Consider the following 20,436-nt stretch of genomic DNA (forward strand, 5'->3'; position numbering starts at 1 on the left):
ATTTGTCATCCCCCCACCCCGTCTCTGGTCACTAAGACCCCATTACAGCTCTCCTAAAAATGTTCAATGCAAATAAAATTGATGTACTTTTTATGCTAGTAAAATGTCACATTTCAAAGTTCAATGAAAATTTACATCAAAGCTACTGTAATAGTCACTGCACTTTCAGCCCCTCATTTATACCATCTGGAGAATATACATCCACCGATGACCACCAGGCTGTCTGCATTACCTATCGATCATAAAAAAGCACACGCCAGGGACTCCCAGGCATATGTTTTTTGTTTTTTTGGAACTCAGTAGCACTGCTAACAGATACACTTTCAAAGACCATGTGTTGTTTATTTTGCCCCACCCTCTAATACAAAGAAGTATATCAAAGTACATATTTAAACATTGTGTTCCAAAAGTACCATCGAAATGAAGTAAAACAACAAAATTTAAAAATAAAGGGACATCTACTTGGAAACAAATAAAACAAAGCACAGCATTGGAGCGAGTCTAGGTTTTCAGGAGAGCATTAGAATGGTAACTTCAGGAGTGGTTTGTATAATCTGTCTCACGGAGATTTCCGATTTAAAATAAAACTTTTCTTTTGAGTAAGGCCACTGAGACTTCACCTAGATGCCTCTCCCTTTGCGAAGATTAGGTAGTCCTAAGCAACACTGCTGAAACTGGGGCCACTCTGGGAATCCACCTCTGAAAGTCATCGCCCATCCCAAAGCAGCAGCAGGGCCGGGGCAGTGCTGGCCTCACTGATACCATTCTGGCCAAGGTGATTGTTTTGGTGTGCTATCCTATGATCTAGAAGGGAAAAGGAGCGACAATGCAGGCCCAGTGTATGCATGTGAGGATAACATCTTTGCAATTTTGCTATAAAATCTTAGAGGCAAATAATTTTAGGAGGCTGGTGAGGATTGTGTGCTCTCAGCCCAGTGTCATGGGCTGGTCACCCGGTTGACAATCGGGGCAGGGGTGGCTGTGGGTTTGTTTTTTTTCCAAGAGTGATTGTGGTGGTGGTGGTGGTGGTGGTGTGAGCCCAGCCTTACTGACAGCCCAGTGTGAACAGACAAGGGACAGGTCGCTCAGTGTTCAATTAACTCAGAGATTTTAGACTTTCCAGACCAAACAATTAGTTTGTTTTTCATCCCTGTTTTCTTCTTGGAAAATGGGGCAAGAGCAAGCACCAGCTATGTCATGTCATAGATGTTACAAGTTTTATCCTGGTGCCAAGCAGGGACAGCTAAGTATCTAATACCTGTAACACTGATTTAAGATAGTATTGCAGCACAAAAACATCAATGCTAATATAGTAATATGAGATGTTGATAATAATAGTACATGATTATCACGACTATCTTATCTAGGTGGAGAAAATGGAATGGCTTAGCTATATCTTAACCTCCTACTTAGATCCTAGCCAGCAGCACAGTGCATGATCAAGAGGCAAGCAATGGAGGAATAAAGGCTGTGTAAAGAGGCGTTCAGCTATGATAACAAGCGTTGTTTATGTAACCAGCAGTGCCTCCACCAAACTACGCCGGTACTGTTCATCATGAAGGATGTCTATACAATTTGAAGGGCGACAAGTCAGATATCAACTCATTTTATTTTTTTCCCTGCAGATCTGAATTTGTCTCTATTTTGTGTGTGTGTTGTGTGTGTGTGTTGTTATCCCAAAACTACTCTGAAATTCACACGGAATTATATTCTGGTGAGTCAAGCTTATCTTATGAGTCCGTCCCAGTACATGATCTGATAATCTGCCCCTTCTGTAAGCTTGTCTCTACCGGGATTTCTCCTGGAGAAACTGATCATGCCTCTGCAACACGTGGAAAATGTTAGGCAGTGACAAAATATTGAAACAGAATAACAGCCATCAGTGACCTACCTGCAAAATCAAAGTGACACAGCTGGACTCTAAGAAATGCCCCAGCCTAGTTGCCAAAGTGCCTGAGGGCTAGCGGATGTAACAGGCCATGTAAGCAAAAAGGTCTCCAGCCCCTAAGGAAAGCCCCCCAAATGAACTGAATGACCTAGATAATTCTCTCACTCAGGCCAAACTGGAATGCACAGCTCTTTAACACCTGGGGTGGAGCGTGGACACTGAACAGACGGCCAGACACAAAATCTGCCGGCGGGGGAGAGCTGTAGCGCGCTCTCGGGAGCTAGACGGGATGGAGGACAGCTGACTGCCCACTTCAACAGGGGGGCAGGGGGCAGTGCCCTGGCACTCGCATGCCGACAACAGGGAGTGCTGTGATTTGTTTTGCCAATGTAATGCAGACATGCCCAAGTTGAACATTAACTCTCATGCACTGATTACAACGAGATGTATACCCTGGATTAGGCACAAGATCTGTGTGGTTGACTATAGAAACGTTCAAACAGATAAATGAGATTTTAGACAGGCTTAACAGAGTGATCCTCTCTGCTTCTAGCTAGCCCGATGATTCACTCTACTGCTAAAGGAAAAGTTTACCTATAGCCTGGAAATTGGCTGATACGATAAGGGATCTTGGTGAATAATGCTATTATTCACTGGAGGGTGTTCTAGTTGTACATTAGCTAGTAGCATTGCCTGTGTGGGAAGCTGGTAGTACTAAAGCCTAGGATTTAGTTTTTAAAATATTTCCTAGTGGGGTGTGTGTGTGTGTGTGTGTGTGTGTGTGTGTATGTGATCACTTGAAGCTAACAATCATATATAACCCGATACGGGCAAAGGACCTTATGTGACAACAAGTTGAAAAGTTCAGACTTTCATTTAAAACTTCTGTCACACCAATGACACTTTCCCCTGTCTACTGCAAGAAATGGTCACAATACCACTAAATATAAAGACATAGGCACCCTCACCAGTCTATATGCCTACAGGTACAGCTCAAACGATGCCTTTCTATTGAGCACAGAACTGAATAAATTTCCTTTTCTTTTTTAGTGCTGCTGCAATTCTTCTTTGTGTAAATGCTAGAAGTATTGGGCTTGTCTCATGCCACAAAAGCCCTTGTTTCTGTGGGAACAGGAGGGCTGGCGAGACCCTGGGGGAGGTGCAAGGCAGCTAAGGACAAGCAGATGCACCTGCTGGGAGCAGCCTCTATTATTTTCTCTGAGAGTGGAGGGAGGGAAACTGCTGGGCTGTTCAGGGAGTGGGATGTGGAGGGAAAAGAGAACAATGAAGAGGACGAACTACTGGCTCCAAGGTCAGCTTGCCCAACAGCTGGGATGAGAGCTGAAAGACTGACAGGTGGTGAGCCATCTAGCATGGATAGAGGCTGGGAACTTAGGTTCTTTCATTAAGTGCATGCCTGGCTGGGAGCCATACAGGCCTGCCAGCTTCCCTGACTGCACCATGCTGTCTTTCAAAATGAGGGCAATGCTTAGCATATGCTGGAGCTGAATGAAGGGGCTGCTTATGACCTAGGCATGCCAGAGCTACCACTGATGCAGATCCAGCCTCGATTAGGTCCTGTCCTGATTGGGTCTGAACCCTGTTCACTGCATGCAGTTCTGCGAAAGAATGATGTCAGGTGAGTGTTTCCAAACCCATGGGACACTCATTTTGACCCAGTGTACGTTGTAGGCCATGAGTGACAGGGGCAGTCTGGTACTTCTGAACTAGCCTGGAGGAGAAGATGCTGCTACTAAGACAATGATGACATAGTCCTGGGGCGCTCCCTTCCATCTCTCCTTGTTTATCATTAAAGTTCCAATTTACTCAGCTGTCTCATGTGTGAGTTGCTTTACCATGGGATAACTGAACAGGACCTATAAGGTAGTCCTTATAGTTTTTACAATTCTAATGTGTTATTTAAAATTGACTTCCAAATGAGTCATTCACCCCCACATGAACTCAGAGGGTCACAAGACTGATTCTGGGCTGTGCTCAGACTACTATGGCCACATGGTGTTGTGCCTAACCCTGGGGCCCAGGTTGGACTCCCCAACACACACACAAAATAACCTCAACATATTGGCACAGACAATAAATGAGGCTCTGAAAGTAGGACCAGTATCACAGCAGCCGGCTACCACTGTTTCAGACTGAAGCACGGAACACGCAGGGGAAGTGTGTTCTATGCCGAGGTACACACCTCTTCCTCTGAACTGTCACTCGGGTCATTGTCTAGGGAGGCGCTCAAGGAGGCCGCCTTGGGCTCCAGGTAGCAGAGGCACAGAGCCAGAGGGAAGGAGAGGGTGAGGGCATATGGCACTGAGAAGGAGGCAGAGACCAGGAAGAAGAAGATGAAGAGGAAACAGGGTAGGAGGGATGGGGAGCGAATGGGAAGGTAATGCTGCAAGCTCTGGGGCAGGAGGTTGGTTTCAGAAAGGTTGGGGAAAGAGAGGTAGCCATCATCATCGAGGAGGGAGGGGAATGATTCGGGGAGCTGCAAGGAGAAGGAAAACAGGGTGGTCCCTTTGCCAGTTTGCTGTCTGCAGCTAAAAGCTGCATCTTGATCCCCCACGTAGGCCTTCCCTGGGCCATCAGGGTCCAAGGTGGGCTCTCCAAGCATGTGTTGAGCTTTGGGTGACTCGCAACCTGGCAGTGCGTGCTCCTTTTCCTTACACCTCCGGCGGAGCTCGGTGGGGGAGGCAAGGGTGTGACCAGCTGATGGTGATGACAGGGGACATGAGTGAGTGCCAAGCCCAGGGGACTGATGTGAAGGAGAGAGAGAGAGAGACAGGAAGCAGCAAACAGAGGTGCAAAAGGACAAAAAGAAAACTGCAATTAGTTAATTTTCTTATGGGAGTCAATATAAGTTGTAAAACAAGAATTTTAACATTAGGGTTGCTCATCAATTTCCACATATTCAAGCTGCATGCCAATCTCATCATGAATGGCCTCATTTCTTCCATGGGACCACGACATACAGGCTGGGATTTACTTTTAAAAGTCAGAACAGAAGGTATTTGGCGGGGCGGGGGGGGAGGAGTCCCAAAATCTACATGTTTTACATAACCAAAAAGTTTCATTTTAGATAGACTTGAGAAAGTTTTTGGATTTTTGAAAGCAAAGGCAACTCTCTGATAACTTAGTTATGCCCCATCATCTGGTATATGACACAAACAGAGAGTTAAACTGAGCAAGAAATATACCATATGGCAATGCTGAAATCAACATGTTGCAGAAATACTTGCAGAATGGAAAACTAGGAACTTAATGGGTTAACATCAAGACTTCCAATAACTTTCTCATTATCTTGAAGTCACAGTTGAGTTGGATTAAAAATGAAATAAAGTTCAATCCAAATTTTGATTATTATTCTTTAAGATCTCTAGCACTACTTTTTTTTATTTAGTTAATCATATTCAAGACAGGTGGGTTTCCAAAATCAGGACGTTTCTGGCCCCACTCCTACGTGACAGGAAGTTATTACCTGGACACTCAACAATGCGCATTTCAGAAACTCTGACTCTCCACAAAGAATGGAGGTTCCTGTGAAAACCTTTCTGTTTTGTTTTCCTTCTCAGGGATGTTAGTGGAACCTCTACACAAACCAGTGGTTTCAACAAGCTTACCAGCCAAAAGAATAGGTTTTCTTGTAACATGGTTTGTGTTTACTTTCTATTATTTGTGGCCTCATAAATAATAGAAAGACAAAATTTCCCAACCTTCTGATTTTTCAGAAGGGTGTATTTATACCTTTGATCGAATCCTTAATACAATGGCCAACGCGGGTGTTCCCACAACAGTGCACTCTGAGCTCAAGTCTGTATGGGGCAAGGAGATCCAGTTACCATTCATTCTGCGTGCAGGATACCTCAGTGAGCACAGCCAATTTCCTCTGCAGGTGGCAGAAGGGATGTTGGGCAACAGGGGGAAGAAGGAAAGCAAGCTCACCACAAGCAGTACCCCGAAAGATCTGAGAACTGCCCAAGTCTTGGGGGGTACAACGCCAGGGCACCTGGGACTTGAAGATAAACGCTACATTCTAGGGCTGGTGTTGTGCAGGTTAAGCTGCCGTTCACACTAGAAGTGCTTCAAGTCATAGTTGCTCCGCTTTAGCTTAAGGTCTCTGCTAACGTTCCTGGGAAGCAGCAGATAACGGCTCAAGTCGTTCGGCTTGCTGCTTGTGTTGGAGACCTGCTGGATGGAGTTCTGGCTTCAGCCTGGCCCAGTTCTGGCTGTTGCAACCATTCAGCAAGTGAATGAGTAGACCGCAATTTTTTCTCTCTGTCTCTCCCATCTCTCACACTCTGTTGAATGCTTGTCTGCGTGTTTCTGTGTGTGTATTTGTTCAACCTAGAGACTCCACAGCATAAAAATTATTCAGGCTGCTTTTGGGGGTGATTATCTAATCCTGACTTGGAGAAAAGTGGTAAGTACAGTAATGGAGGGAAAGCAAATAAACAAATAAAATTATATCATGAATATATTAGCATTAGAAGTGTTTCTTTTGATCATAAGTCTTTCCCCAAACACACACATTCAACATAAAATGGTCCATTTTAAACAGGAGCCTGTACAGATGTCATCCAGCTAGAAATGACACAGAAGTTACAAGCCACCTCCTGTAAGACGACAGCTGTTCTCTGGAAGGAGAGGCCTCCCGTGCCTAGGCATCCCCGGGTCTTTGAAGAACTCTGTCCACTAACATTATTTTCCTTTGGTTAAAACTTAAGTACTCATCATGTTTCTTGTTTGAAGACAGAGAGGAATAAAATTATGGCATAATTCTTCATGCCTCCTATTAAAAGAGGTTTTAGCAGACAGCTTTACAATGGGGAATATGAGCGTCCTGTGAAACGTTGGTGGAAACGAGCATGAAGAAAAGTTATGCATGGATTTCAAACTTTTTTTGTGCCAACATCGACTGGTAAAATTATTTATTTTATTAGAAAGGCAGAGGTGACAGAGGGGGTGTTCCTATCTGTAGAATTATTCCCCCAGATGTCCCTAATGGTCAGGAATGAGCCAGCCTGGAGCCAGGAACTGATTCTGCGTCTCCAACATGGCTGTTAAGGACTCAGGTGAGTGCCCATCACCTGCTGTCTCCTGGCATGTGTATCAGCAGGAAGCTGGGATGGGGAGCTGATCCAGGACCCGAACCCAGGCACTCCACTAGAAGACACGACACAGGGTATAAATACACCTTTTGAAACAGTGTCTTAACTGATATGCCTGAAACCCACCCCTTAACTTTCACGGTCCATGAAGTTTTTCTGTACACTTCATTAGTGTCTCAATTATCCCTGCCATCATATCCCATCTTGTACTAATTTTGCGTTTGCCAAATAAACGTTCTTAATCCCCCCTGCCTGGCAAAAGATGACAGACTGGGTTAGTTAGAATATTCTGACATGGCTACAGAAATTATTCCTTTCTGATCTACCCGTTAAAATGCTGTTATGTTTAATTTCTTTGTAGCTATTTAAACATCTGGACAAGAGAGAATGGAGGAGAGGTTGGAGGTGAGGAAAAAGGAGACAGAGAGGGGGTTTGGGGAGAGACCAATCTGCTAGTTCAGTCCGCAAGCAGCTGTGCTAGCTGCGGCTGGGCCAGGCGAAGCTTGGACCCATGGGGTCAGGGACTCCGACGCTGGAGTCCGTCTGCTGCCTCCCAGGGCATCTTAACAGCAGCTGGACCAGAAGCGGAAGAGCCCTGACTTGAACTGGCACTCCAGCACGGGAGGCAGCTGTTTCAAGCGACAGCTTAGCCTTCTGTGCACAACAGCTGCACTAAGATTCCACTTCTGAATTCCTGTCAATGGGAACCTATTTCTTTGGACTCCTCAGAAGAGAGTCTCTGATTTACATCTATGTTTGGAGAACTGCCATACGACACTGGTAACCTGAAAGAACTCAGTTAACCTGTGGGTTACACAAGCCATCTGATCCTGCTGAGGTTTCTCACTCTGTACCTTGCACATTCTAGAAGTCTCTCCATTCAGCTGTTATGACGAAGTATTTACCTAACAAAGGGGTGGTGTTTTTCATTTTTTAAAATTTTTTGACTTTGAATCATTTTTAATCATTTTTTAAAAATAGTTGCTTTACAGTGCTGGATTGGCAGGAATGATTTTATTATTATGGAATTATTTTATAATGATTTTTTTAATGTTAGAGGCAGGTATTGTGACACAGCGGGCCATGCCACTTTGGGGGACTGGCATAGCCCCCTCTGGAGGGCCTGGTTCAATTTCCAACTCCTCAACTTGAGACTCAGCTTCCTGCTGCAGGGCACCTCAGTCCTCCCACTTACACAGGAGACCCCGACACGTCTCTGGCTCCTGCGGCTGTTGCAGGCACTTGGGGAGTGAATCAGCAGATGGAAGAGCTTTCCCCCTCTAACACCCTCTCTCTTTTTCTGCCATTATAAAAAACAGTTTGAATTTAATCTGGGGTGAAATGTTACAAAATGTAATGACCTAAACACCTTTTGCCTTTTTCTCCTTTAAAAAACATGCCTGCCCACTACTCTGCTGATTACAATTAAGCAACTAAGACAGGAGCTAGTGTGTTAACAGGAAGGCTGTGACTGCTCAGTGCACTTGCAATGCAAAGCAAGGCCATGTGCTCAGTGTTTCTAGAAAGACAACTGTACTTGGGTAGGAGAATGGGGCCAGAAACAACAACAAAAAATGCCTTTTGTAACAGTTCTGATACGTGAGCCTGACAATATTTTAAGATATTCAAACAGGACAGTTGTTGGAAGTCTTACACACCATGTCAGTTCTTAAAGTTTTCCAAAGTTAAATTCTGAGAGAAAAAAAAATGCAGAAACAGGAATATTGTTTAAATGGACATACGTATCTGACTCGGGCGGAAGTATGAGCTAGTCTACATAGCAACGCATTTTTGACCTTCATCCCTGGAGTTCTGAGAAGCCTTCAAAGCTGCAGCGAGCTCTAGGAGGCATCCTGGGGGCTATACCTTTCCCTCGGGCCGGACCGCCGTGGCGGGCGTGGCTTCTTCAGCCTTCCTCCGTCCGTTGTCTTCCTCATCGCGCTCCTCCTCTGCCTTTTTCTCTGGAGTCACAGTGGTGATCAAGTTGGTCTGAGAGATGCCCTTTGTTGTGGCGTACTGGCCAGTACCAACCTCTGCAGCAGACACAGAATCCTTCATGTATATTTCATGGTTTTCATTCACTGATGCTAAAAGCAAATACAACCGGAGAAACAAAATCTGAAGCAGTTAAGTCAGAAGACGGGTGAGCACCACCACTGTCCCACCGCTGAAAGAGAGGCAGAGCAACACATACCACCACATAGCACCAGCTGGGCCCTGAACACATAAACCTGTGCCGCAGGGACCTTCATCTGAGCACTACCGTGGAGCACCTGCTCTGGATCACCTGGACCAGGGTGTCAGAATGCATTACATCTTCAAGTCTGGGAGGCCTGAAATACATAACTTTCATCCATTCTCAGGCTCTCTTGGTGAGGAGGCAGGTGAGGGTGGGTGAGTGGAAGGAAGCTGAGCTGCTGAGCGTCATTGGCTGGGGACAGACAGCAGGCAGTGGATGACAAGTTCCACAGGAACACAATTTGCAGTCGATGATGGCACTAAAGCGCTTGGCTTTGGACAGAGCTTTGGTAGGGACACTCACCACGAAGCACTGACCTGGTTTTATTATTATGCTTACTAATATTAAATGGTCTATCATTCCTATTCTATGAAAATCTCAAGAATAATCATGAAAATTAACCATCTTCAGCAAAGATGCTAAAATTCAGATGGCAGTTCAGTTCGAATGAAGCCCAGGAAGCGGTTTGGTTTCTAGTGCATTTTAAACAGACTAACACGATATGCATATGCATACTTTCAACCCTAATATTTTAGGCAAACAAGACAAATGTTGCTAAATGAAATTCATGCAGATGCACAGCATGCATACGTAAGAGAACTAAGATGCAGCCTTTCATCTCAGCTAAAACGTCTTAGAGAAAGAGATGGCTCGCTCAGTTACATTTTAAAATTTGGCATTCATTACTTCAGATTTCAGATATCATAAAACTTATTAAATTCACAAATGCTGCTTTACAAATACAAAGTAGCAAATCACAGGCTAAATATAATATGCATTCATATTCTAGGAGCTTCAAAGCAAAAAAGATTCTCAAGTCCTGATAGCTAAATTATTCCACCAAAAGTATCTTCACTAAGACATTTTATGTCTCCTTATAAAGATGAAAAAGCTCAGAGGAGACAGCTTCACAGGCCAGTAAAGCTGTTCTAAGATGCAGTTTTACAAATAGCCATTTCTATCTCGATAAGCAGGCAAGCTCAGCAGCAGCAGGACATACTAGAACGGCAGGACCACAGCAAGTGAGAGACAAGACATACTAACATCACTTTGGGGCAGAGAGGAAGAGACAGCATGGAGTTAGTACACCGATTTCACAATTGTCTTCCGTCTTTCTCAGCAGTCACAAATACACAAAAGGTCACGGGGAATAAACAGCATTCACAACCAACGGGGTCTCTCGGGTGCACATTACAGAACAAAACGGGTGGTGTTCAGGAAGCAGAGTATGAGTTTAGAGAAGTTCTTCCAATGTGGACTTAGAGAATACAGAGACAGTTAACAGGGCTTCTCCCAAGGAGAAAGGAGAACACAATGGAGCAAAGCCACAAAAAAAGCTTCCACATTAACACACACACTTCAGTATCTTCACTCAATCTGAGACACACTGGGTAAATGTTTTATTCCAAAGGGTCGGATCTTAAGTTTGGAGTTTTGGGAACCTAAGGAGATACAGAATGGCGCTGTCAGCCTTCTGTCTCTGCCGAGTTGCAGGTTCTGGAATGCCACAGGATCCCCAAACCTGTCACAGCTCAAGTACCGCCCCCTTTTTTTAAGAATAAAAAGTGTAAGATTTACAAACTATCTACCCACACACTCCTGAACACTTTAAATCATCTTTATGTCACTGGGGCTACCAAGTACAATGTACATGTTAATCACTGCTATGTTGCATTACTGAGGGAGTAATGAGGAAAGAGTGGACACGTTTAGTGTAGGCGACAACATTCTTTTAAGAATATTTTTGATTCATAGCCCATCCGACGTCAGGGATATAGAACTGACCTACATGGACGGCTGAGCAGAACCACCTTCCGAGGCCAGCTCACAAAAGCTTACACAAATTGTCATTAATACAATCCTTGGCAGGATTATAATTACATCTATACCTAGAGTACTTCCACACATCCATCTTGCTTATCCTGTGAACAGTGGCCTTAGACTGAAATGACTAAACAGAGCTGTGCAGAGTTAAAACCATCTGCCAGCCTTTCCTGACAGAGGGGAACCACCAGAGCTTGGACCTGCCCCTGGAGCTGCCCGCAGCTAATGAGTGTCATATAGACAATGTTGCCACGTACATAACACAGCACAAACGACACACTTTCTGATTTCTTCTACGAATCGCTGATGAATAACTGTTAGGAAAACAGGCTTTTTCACTCTGAAGACTCAGGGAGCACCTTGTCCCATCAACCACACAGGGCTAGGATCCAAGGCGAAGGGAGCGGCCCCAGACAACTACTACTTCTGTTGATTTTTCTTCTTATTAAAATCACACACGCATGCAAGAAACTGTTCTTTACATTTGCACAGGACAGGTCTTCTATAAAACAGAGGCTCTGTAGGTGCTCTGAATTAGAAGTCAGGGGACTGGCCAGAACCGGGCTTTTGGGGGCAACATTGCTGTAACTACAGGAGAGATGACATCTCACTGCTGTATGGACAGCAATGCAAAAACTGTCAGAACAGAAACTCAGCCCAGCTCACCATTCGCTTATTCCAACAGTAGAGTGATCATCTCCCTGCTCGACTCACTGGACGTGCACATCTGACCTGGCGTTTCAGAACACTCACACACGTTCTCCCAGTCCACCTGGTACAATAATCCAGTGAATGGGCGAAGCCAACTTAGGGCCCCTTGCTCCGTTATTTGAATGTCAACCTTCTCACCAGCTTATCAAGTGCCCGGCAGAGGTCAAATTTTATTCATAAGACATTTTTAGAAACACGAGTTACCTGAACTTACATTTTCCTTTTTGAAATGAAGAGCCAGATAAAAATCTGACAGTCATTTAAGATTTGCCAGCAAGAGGTCCGAAGAGCAGGTGACCACTCTTGTTTTACATGACAGTATCTTTCTCCAAGTTCAGGGTGCCAGGCTGTGAAAGGATGCTCTTCATGACTTAAGTACCATATATTAGACCAGGTACTAGCACTGAGAAATGTCATTCAGCCACACACCAACAACCCTTTTTCAATTCACAATATCCAAGAAGAGCCACATTTATCAAAAGCTCCTGGTTTCAAACTTCTTTTCGGGTAAGCTATGAGTGATGAGCCAGGGCCAGTAGGTGATACCTACCTCCATCCAGGCTGCGAGACATGGTATAGCGTTTGCTGGATGAGCGTTCAAAGTAAGGCGCTGGACGATCTATCAACGCACTGGCCCTTCTTGTTTGGGCTTGCGTTCTGCCACTGTACCGGAACTTTGAGCCCAGGGTCAGGAATTTCTTTGGAGGTGCTTCTGGTAATAACAGTCTAAAGAGATGAATGAAAACCACAGGGAAGTCTAGTAAGTTAAATATGTTCTTTAAGTTTGGTGCATTTCAATTAATCTGATTTAACAAGAAACGACATTGAAATGAGGGCTGAGTTGGACTACAACAGAGAAGAGCAGTGAACCAGGTGATGTTGTGAAGAAGTTTGTTACTCTATGGGCACACATCTCAGGGGCTATTCCTGCTTGTGGGTAAAGAAGTTCTATGCCTTGAGAAGGTACTGAAATAAGTAAGGGATGGATTGGATACTTGTAGTGGACACCCTGTAAAAATAGTGGAAAGGCATTCACGGTAACAAAAGAGAGGCAGGTAAGTACATGACGAATCAAAGAAAATTCTTGTAGTTTAATTATGTTTTTTTCAGGACTTTTTTCCCCCCTCAATGGCCCACATTATCATCGGGATTTCAAATATTTTCTTAAATTTATTTTACTGTTGCAAAGTTTTCCAGTATAGGTTTAAGAGCACCATGGTACTTCCCACTCTCTCTTCCCTTCTTTTAGGATTTCTTATGAAGAAATTGTGAGCTTGAAGGCTTTCCTATTCTTCTTCCCAACAACCTTTGTTCAGTATGATGCCAATCATTTATATCTTATCTTAGAAAAAAGCAAGATTTATACCTACCTGAAAAACGTGTGATGCTCAACACACACTTTCCATAAACGCTTGGCAGCTCGGTGGTTTGGCAGCTTAAACCCAATGGTACTTTCAAACTGTTCAAACTAAATTTTGAAAAGGGACACTCAAGGGTCAAATTTGAAGCAAAAGTAACAGAAGCTCAGAAAATCACTTAGAAAAAATCATAATGTCACTCCCAAGCTTGTTCTTTATTCACTAATCCATGTAGAATTCGGGTTTCACACATTCATTCATTCATTCACTTTAAAAGCCTTCTCACATTACTACACCAAAATGTACAGGTATGAATAACTATGTTACGCATGCAGTGAAGTCAGGCCCAAGAGTGGATTTTATGAAAATGAAACACAAAAAGAGGAGGGTGTCTTGATCGCCTCCACTGATGTATTTGGTTCTAATTTTTAACTCTTAAGTACACGGTTTCTCGTGTTAAATATATCTTGACCATAGAATACTGGACTTTCTAGCATTTAAGTCTAAGTGTATCAACGTCATGATACAGTTAAGTAGCAGCATGATGGATTTGTGACTTACTGCTATTATAATATAGGAGAAGAGTGAGGGAGAGGGAGAAAAGAAGAGGATTTCAGGGGAATCCTTCAGCCTATGGAACGGTATCATGAAAAATAAAAATTAAAAAAATCAAAACATAACAAAAAACCAGAAATACTTTCATGGTTTCTCCATGACTTCAACTGGAACGCATAAAATGGCCAATATGTTTATGGATACAGCTTATTGCATTCCCAGAAAGGACACTTTTTCTTAGTATCTGGCCAGGAAATAGGATATTTCCCAGGTCTTTGATACTTGGTATCAGCTCATTCTGATTTTTTTGTGTTCTAAGATGGACTACCATGGTAAAGGCTAAAGCCAGACGTCAGACTTTGGGAGTAGCAAGTTTTGGCACAAACATTTCTGATGACATTCTATCTGCCACCTGAATTTTCAACGTGAAAGACTTCATCTGGTTTTCTGTATAGCGTATTTTAGCATGACTGCCATGGACGTTTAGTGAGCTTTCACTCAACGCAGGCAGTATACAACAGGCCACCAGAGGGCAATCATCCTAAATAGTAAGATCTCCCCACAACACTCAACCACCTGCCTGTTGATGAGGTTAGCAGCAAAAGCAATTCATTCAAAAAATTGCCACTCACATTCTTCTGACGGCTTTTAGTTTTGAGCAAGCTAGACAGGATCAGAATTCCAGCATTCTGAGTTTTGTATCCCCACCCTCGGACTGTTAGCTGTTGCTCTGTTTCTTCAACCCAACATCCCCTTGCCCCCCAATTACGCTTCGAAGACTCCACTTAGATCAAACTTCTGGGTCTTCCTCATTTGGAGCCCACTCTCCTGTACGATGTGGCAGGTTTTTGTCCTTAATAAATCTTGCTTTGCTCACTGTTTTATTCACTTGGAAATTTTTCTTTCATGTGAGATAAGAATTGAGGCAGTCTGTCTCTGTTGCACTGATTTCCCCATAACACTAAAGTAAGTAAACTGCCAACTGTATATGTGGAAATTAGCCCTTTTGTTTTCTCTTTAGTTCTAAGTTTGCTTCCCATTTTTTTTTTCCCACATGGGCACTAGGTCGACTCTGGGCTGCTCCACTTTTGATCCAATTGCCTGGGAAAGTAATGGAAGCTGCCTGGCCCCTGTACCCATACTGAAGACCTGGAAGAAGCTACTGGCTCCCGGCTTGTACTAGTCTAGCTCTGGCCATAGTGGCCATTTGTGGAATGAACCAGAGGATGAAAAAACTCTCCATCTCTCTCTGTAACCCTTTCAAATAGATAAATAAACCCTAAGAAAGAGAAGCATGATGAGGGGGTTCTAGCCATGGTAGCTGAGGCACAATCACACTTCACCTCTGTTGTTTGTTGGTAAGAACAACTTCAGGGATTGGGACATACATTTTAAGTTGTTCCACCTGAAGTTGCCTTTCCTGGTTTCTACACTCAGGATGCTCATTGCAGCGGTGGCAGAAAGGATTACTAGTATTCCCTGGAGCGGTCAAGCCAGGACTACTGTGACTGCAGTAAGCCACCATCCATTTCTTCATCCTCGACCTAATAGGTTTCCAATACTAGGCTAACTTCAGAGGCCACCAAAAACAGTCATCTTGCTCTTTGCTACAAGAAGCTAGGAAAAGTTTCACAATTTGTTATTTACATGTATTAGCTGTACCTCTTTACGGGGTACAGAGTGTGATATTCTGATACATGCGTACAATGTGTTACAATCAGGTTGGATAATTGGCATATCCATCACCTGAAACTTTTCATTTTTTGTGTTAAAAATATTTGAAGTTTTACTAGCTATTTTAAAATACACAATTAATTATTGTCAATCATAGTCATGCAGCTGTGCTCCAGAAGTTACTCCTACCTAATTGCATTCCTGCATGCATTCGTTAACCGGTCTGTCCCCACCTCCCACCCCCACACCTTTCCCAGCCTCTGCTAACTCCTCTTCAACGCTTCTATGAGATCAGCGCTGCTGCGGGGAAAGGTCTCTGCTATCCTTCTTAGCAGAAGATGACGCAGCTTACTAGCTATCTGGAGTGATTTCCTACATGTGCCTCCACTTCTTCCAGTCTCTTCAGAGCATTGTGCCATCAATAATTTCTTCTGACCCTACAAACATGATCATTAAAAATGGATGAAACCAGCAGTCTTTAAGACTTGCTTCCACCAGAATCAAAACCCTGTTTTAGTGCTAACCTGCGAGAGGGAAGCCATTGAGCATGGCCTCGGCTGCTCCTCTCCTCGCCTCGCCACACCCTCGCAGGTGCTTCTAAGAACTCCCTGAACTCTTCATGACTGTCAGGTTCCCATTCTGCATGCCCTCCTTCTCACAGGCGACCCTCCTGGCAGACTGCTTTCTCCTGCGGCTCATCCTGTCATCTGCCAGTCATTACTCCTTTTTTTCACTTCCCTGACCATTTTCCTTCATCTCCAATGTTTCGTGTTTGCCTGCCCTGCTCTCAAATACCGGTGCTGTCCAAGGTTGTTAGGATTGTTTGCTCTTTGAGGAATTTATTTTATGTCTAAGGCCTTGAATAAAATGCACATGGTTTATGATTACTGCATTTTTAATAAGAATCACCCCTCAAAAAATCTATCCCAAAGAAATTTTAATCAAACTCGCTGATAATTGTAGACCTTCCTTCTTCCATCTATCCTCTATCCTTTCTGCCCCCGACAATTTGCTCTCGAATCTATGCCCTCCTTGCCATCCCCACAGCCCTGCCCTAGTTTAGATCAGATCACACTATATTTCTCAAGTTGTTAAATTTCATTAAGAAATACATCCATTCCAAAGTAGGTAGTTGTGCCGTGTCCTAATTGAAAGCCGTGGCTCAGCTGCTGTATGGGTTGGTTTCTCTCCCTCTCCCTGAAGGCCTGTCATATATGGTGCCACGCTCGGTCCTCTGTAGATTACCGTCTCTTACAGCATAGCATCACTGCCGAAAGCATCAACGCATGACACTGCTTTTCTGCTAAATCCCCTGGGAACAGGAACAAGGTCCTGTCTCTGTACTTCCAAAACCAACCTGGGCTTAACAATAAATAGATGCTCCTATACAAAATATTCCATGAATTCAAACCCTACATATTAGTTCAAACTCTAACATATACAATCTTTAGGAAAAACCACTAGGATGTGGGGTATGAATATATGAAAAGTTTATTATTTTAGCTATTACAGAAATGTCTAATTTTAATTACATTGTTAAAGATGACTACTTGCTACAGATTCTAATTTTAAAAATTGCACTTTCCACCAGGAATTCCAGTGGACAGGTAGATTTTTGAGGACAGAAGATAAATCCACGTGATATCAGAAAACATTCTGGATGAACTGAACCCTTTGAGTTTTGATGGTCTCCAATATTTTTACCACAGCCATTAGAAACTGGAGGTCATTATTAAATATCTTTTAAGCAAATCAAAGCTGATTATGCACCATCTTTTAAGAACAAACCACTAAAGAAGATAAAAATATGTTGATCACGAAGGCTGTGCCCAAGGAGAGATGGTTAGTTATCAATTTGGTTTATTTCATTAACATCTCTAATTTCAAAGAAACAGGGCAAATATGTTGGAAATACAGTGTGCTGTGGGACATTTCCATAATTCACACTTGGGGACCCCGTTCTAATCTCTGTACCTTGAAGCATATCATCTCTATGCTCTTCACTTACAGGTGCAACCAGATGTGCAGGGAAATTAAAAGGGCCTGAAGAGGTAAAAGAAGACCCCAAGGAAGACATTCATCCATTGCAGTCTTACGCATGCAAAAGAAAAATCATTCAGGCACACAATGTGTCATTCATGAATTGTGAGTTAATATGAAATCTGTTTTTAAAAACATGTACAATGAGTTTATGCAGTAGAAGAAAGTTGGGACGTAGCAGAGGAGGGCAGTTATTGCTACTGTTTATTGGACAAACCGACAATCAGCCCTCTCGGGCACTCAGACAGCCCTGGGCACATCCCACAAAGTCGAGAACGTGGGAGAGAACATTTACATTTTTATTTGCTGCCAGGGACCTTACTTCCCAATACACATGCAAAAGTGGGTATACGTACCTCTCCCGGCCGGATCTTAATGTAAAAATTGTTCCGTTTGTATGAAATTTTGAGAACCTTGGGCCAGGCAAACCGATTTATTCGCAGCCGGTCACGATATATCAATAGACCACTTGCACAAACTCCTAACATAATTTCTACTCCTTCTGAATCCTGAAGAACAGTGGCAAGAAACAGTGAATCAGTATCTTCTGCAGGCCCGCTTTCCACTGGGTACAATACTTAAGCCTCTGTGACAGAAACTATAACGGGATAATTTGAATAAGAAAAAAATGCTGCAGCCATTTCTGAAACAATGCCATGGAATAGCAGCTTTCTAACAGGGACATTTATCACTTGGGAGATTTATGATGGTAAACTCTGTTCACCCTGGTAATCGCGGGACATAAACACGCACACGGGAGACCAAGGAGATGAAGGCATGTAAGCAATTGTAACCACAAGAGCCACACCCTCATTTGTTAGGTGGCAGCCACTGCTCCAACTGTCCATGTTAACTTCAGCCCACCCGTGACTAGGATAGAGATGCTTGCTAACAGTAGTTCCATTTTACAGGTGAGGAACATGACGGATGGGGAGGTGAAGTGTCCATGCATCCCAGAGGCAGCACCCTCAACGGATATGAGTACTCACAAGTCCTTTCTTGCATTTTGGAGCCTGCATCTTTAAAAAGAAGCCCAAACTTTACACACCATAATACAGTTTAAATAGAAGATGCTTTTAAAACATGGGTTTTCTCTTTCACTTGAAAAGCAGAGAGACAGAAATGGAGCGAAAGTGGGAGGGAAACACACACATACACACACAGCAAATCCCAGATCCCAGAGCAGATCCCCGAGACAGAGATCTTCCATCTGTTGGATTGTTCCTCAAATGCCTATGATACCGAGGCCGGGGCCGGGCTGAAACCAACAGCCCAGAATTCTCCTGGCCTCCCATGTGGGTGGTGGGTTCTGATGTACTTCAGACATCATCTGCTGCCTCCTAGGACACCATAGCGGGAAGCTGACTCAGACCTGGCAAAGGCATCCCCTGAACCAGCAGGCTGGCACGGGATGCAGGCATCTCAGTGTGGTGGCTTAACTTGCTACATCAAAATAAAAGCTTTTCTTCTTAAAAAATGTATGTCCACTTCCAACACTCCTCCCTCAGACACATACTGCCCACTGGTAATGACATCAAACAATATGGCTGACATAAATAAATATGAATACAGATCAATTTTATATGCGTGTGTGTTCAAAATGTAGGGCCATATTAAAACTGCAATTTGCCTTGATGACAGCTCACCGTTAGGTAGATCCTTAGAGATGTATGACAACCAGTGTTGATTAGAAATCTTTTATCCACCTTAAGCCATATGCTAACACAGTTGATGCTGTTACACATCAACATCAGGGTGGAATGAACACAGCTGGTGCCCTTGGATGGGCTCAAAGGGCAGAGGCAAGGTGAGGTCCAACCACTGTCCCACAAATGGGTGAAAGTAGGGTACAGAGCGTGTCATGGGTAGGTCACACCCAGGGAGCCATGCTCAGGTTTTCTGTCACACTCCTTAGTCCATCCCTGGTTTTAAGTCAGTGTGAAACATCAGCAAAGATGATGGGGGGAATCAAAGATAAGCTGACTCATGCACTTTCTGATGAGTCATTTCCTCAGTGGGCTCAATGCAAGGCCCAACTTGGACAGTTGAGAATCAAACACAAATACACTGGGGTGGGAATTTGTCCCAGTAGTTAAGGCACCTGTTAGGACATCCGCATCCCATGCCGAGCGCCTGGGTTGGAGTCCTGGCTTTGCCTCTTGATTCCAGTTTCCTACTAATGCGCATCCTTGAAGGCAGTGGGGATCACTCGAGCAGCTGCGTTCACTCCTGTCACCCTAGTGGGAGGCCAGGATTAAGCTCCCAGTTTCAGAGTGGCCCAGCTCTGGCCATGGAGGGCTCTTGGGGGAATAAAGTAGCACATAGCAGAGCTTGTTTCTTCTCCGTCTCCCTGCCTCTGCTTCCAAGTTACATATTTTTTAAAGTTCTTAATAAATATATTGGTCTATCTCTTGAGAAACTGAATTTTCAAACAGAATATAATCAGTGTAACAGGAAATATCTTACCTTGGAAACACATTACTCCATTAGATATCAAATTATTGTACAGGAGTGGAAATGCTTGATGGCAGGATATTACAACATAATAAAATTTGAAGAGAAACTGCCCACCATTTATCAAGGACTTTAATTGGAAAAAGCAATACTGGATGCTGACGGGGTGGCTATTATTGATCCTTTGGAAAGAGCCCATCTGCTCATCAGTGTGAGCGATGGGTTCCTGCTATGCACAGAACATAGAAACCGGAAGGACTGCTCAAAGAACTGCCCTTGGACCCACTTTTTTCTTCTTTATATAAAACACAAGTTTAGGGAATATGACTTTGACCTAAAGAGGGAATGTGTCTTTTAAATCTTTTTCATTATTATCTATCTGAAAACCAACTACTAATCTCTAAAGATTTATTTCCTTGATAGATTTATAGTCAAAGAAAGAAAGACAGAGATATCTTCTATCTGCTGGTTCACTTCCCAGATGGATCCAACCTAGACCAAAATAAGGAATCGGGAGCTTCTTCTAGGTCTCCCCTATGAGTGCTGGGGCCCAAGCACATGGGCCATGTTTTGTTG

At 43.6% G+C, this 20,436-nt stretch overlaps 1 protein-coding gene across 8 annotated transcripts in view; it reads right to left on the minus strand.

Moving 5' to 3' along the window:
- Window positions 1-20,436, minus strand: part of EPB41L3 (erythrocyte membrane protein band 4.1 like 3) — a 143,691-nt gene that overhangs the window by 16,448 nt on the left and 106,807 nt on the right. For 6 of the 8 annotated variants that reach the window (XM_058677159.1, XM_058677165.1, XM_058677162.1 and 3 more), the window contains exons 9-12: window positions 17,763-17,915; window positions 13,150-13,247; window positions 12,330-12,505; window positions 8,872-9,092 (exon numbers count right to left, since the gene is read on the minus strand). In XM_058677159.1, coding sequence (XP_058533142.1) covers window positions 8,872-9,092; window positions 12,330-12,505; window positions 13,150-13,247; window positions 17,763-17,915 — 648 coding nt within the window. The remainder of the gene's footprint in view (window positions 1-8,871; window positions 9,093-12,329; window positions 12,506-13,149; window positions 13,248-17,762; window positions 17,916-20,436) is intronic. The other 2 variants (XM_058677166.1, XM_058677163.1) reach the window with 1 other exon arrangement.

This window comes from Ochotona princeps, chromosome 18, assembly GCF_030435755.1.
Source record: "Ochotona princeps isolate mOchPri1 chromosome 18, mOchPri1.hap1, whole genome shotgun sequence".
In the NCBI taxonomy this organism is placed as follows: Eukaryota; Metazoa; Chordata; class Mammalia; order Lagomorpha; family Ochotonidae; genus Ochotona; species Ochotona princeps.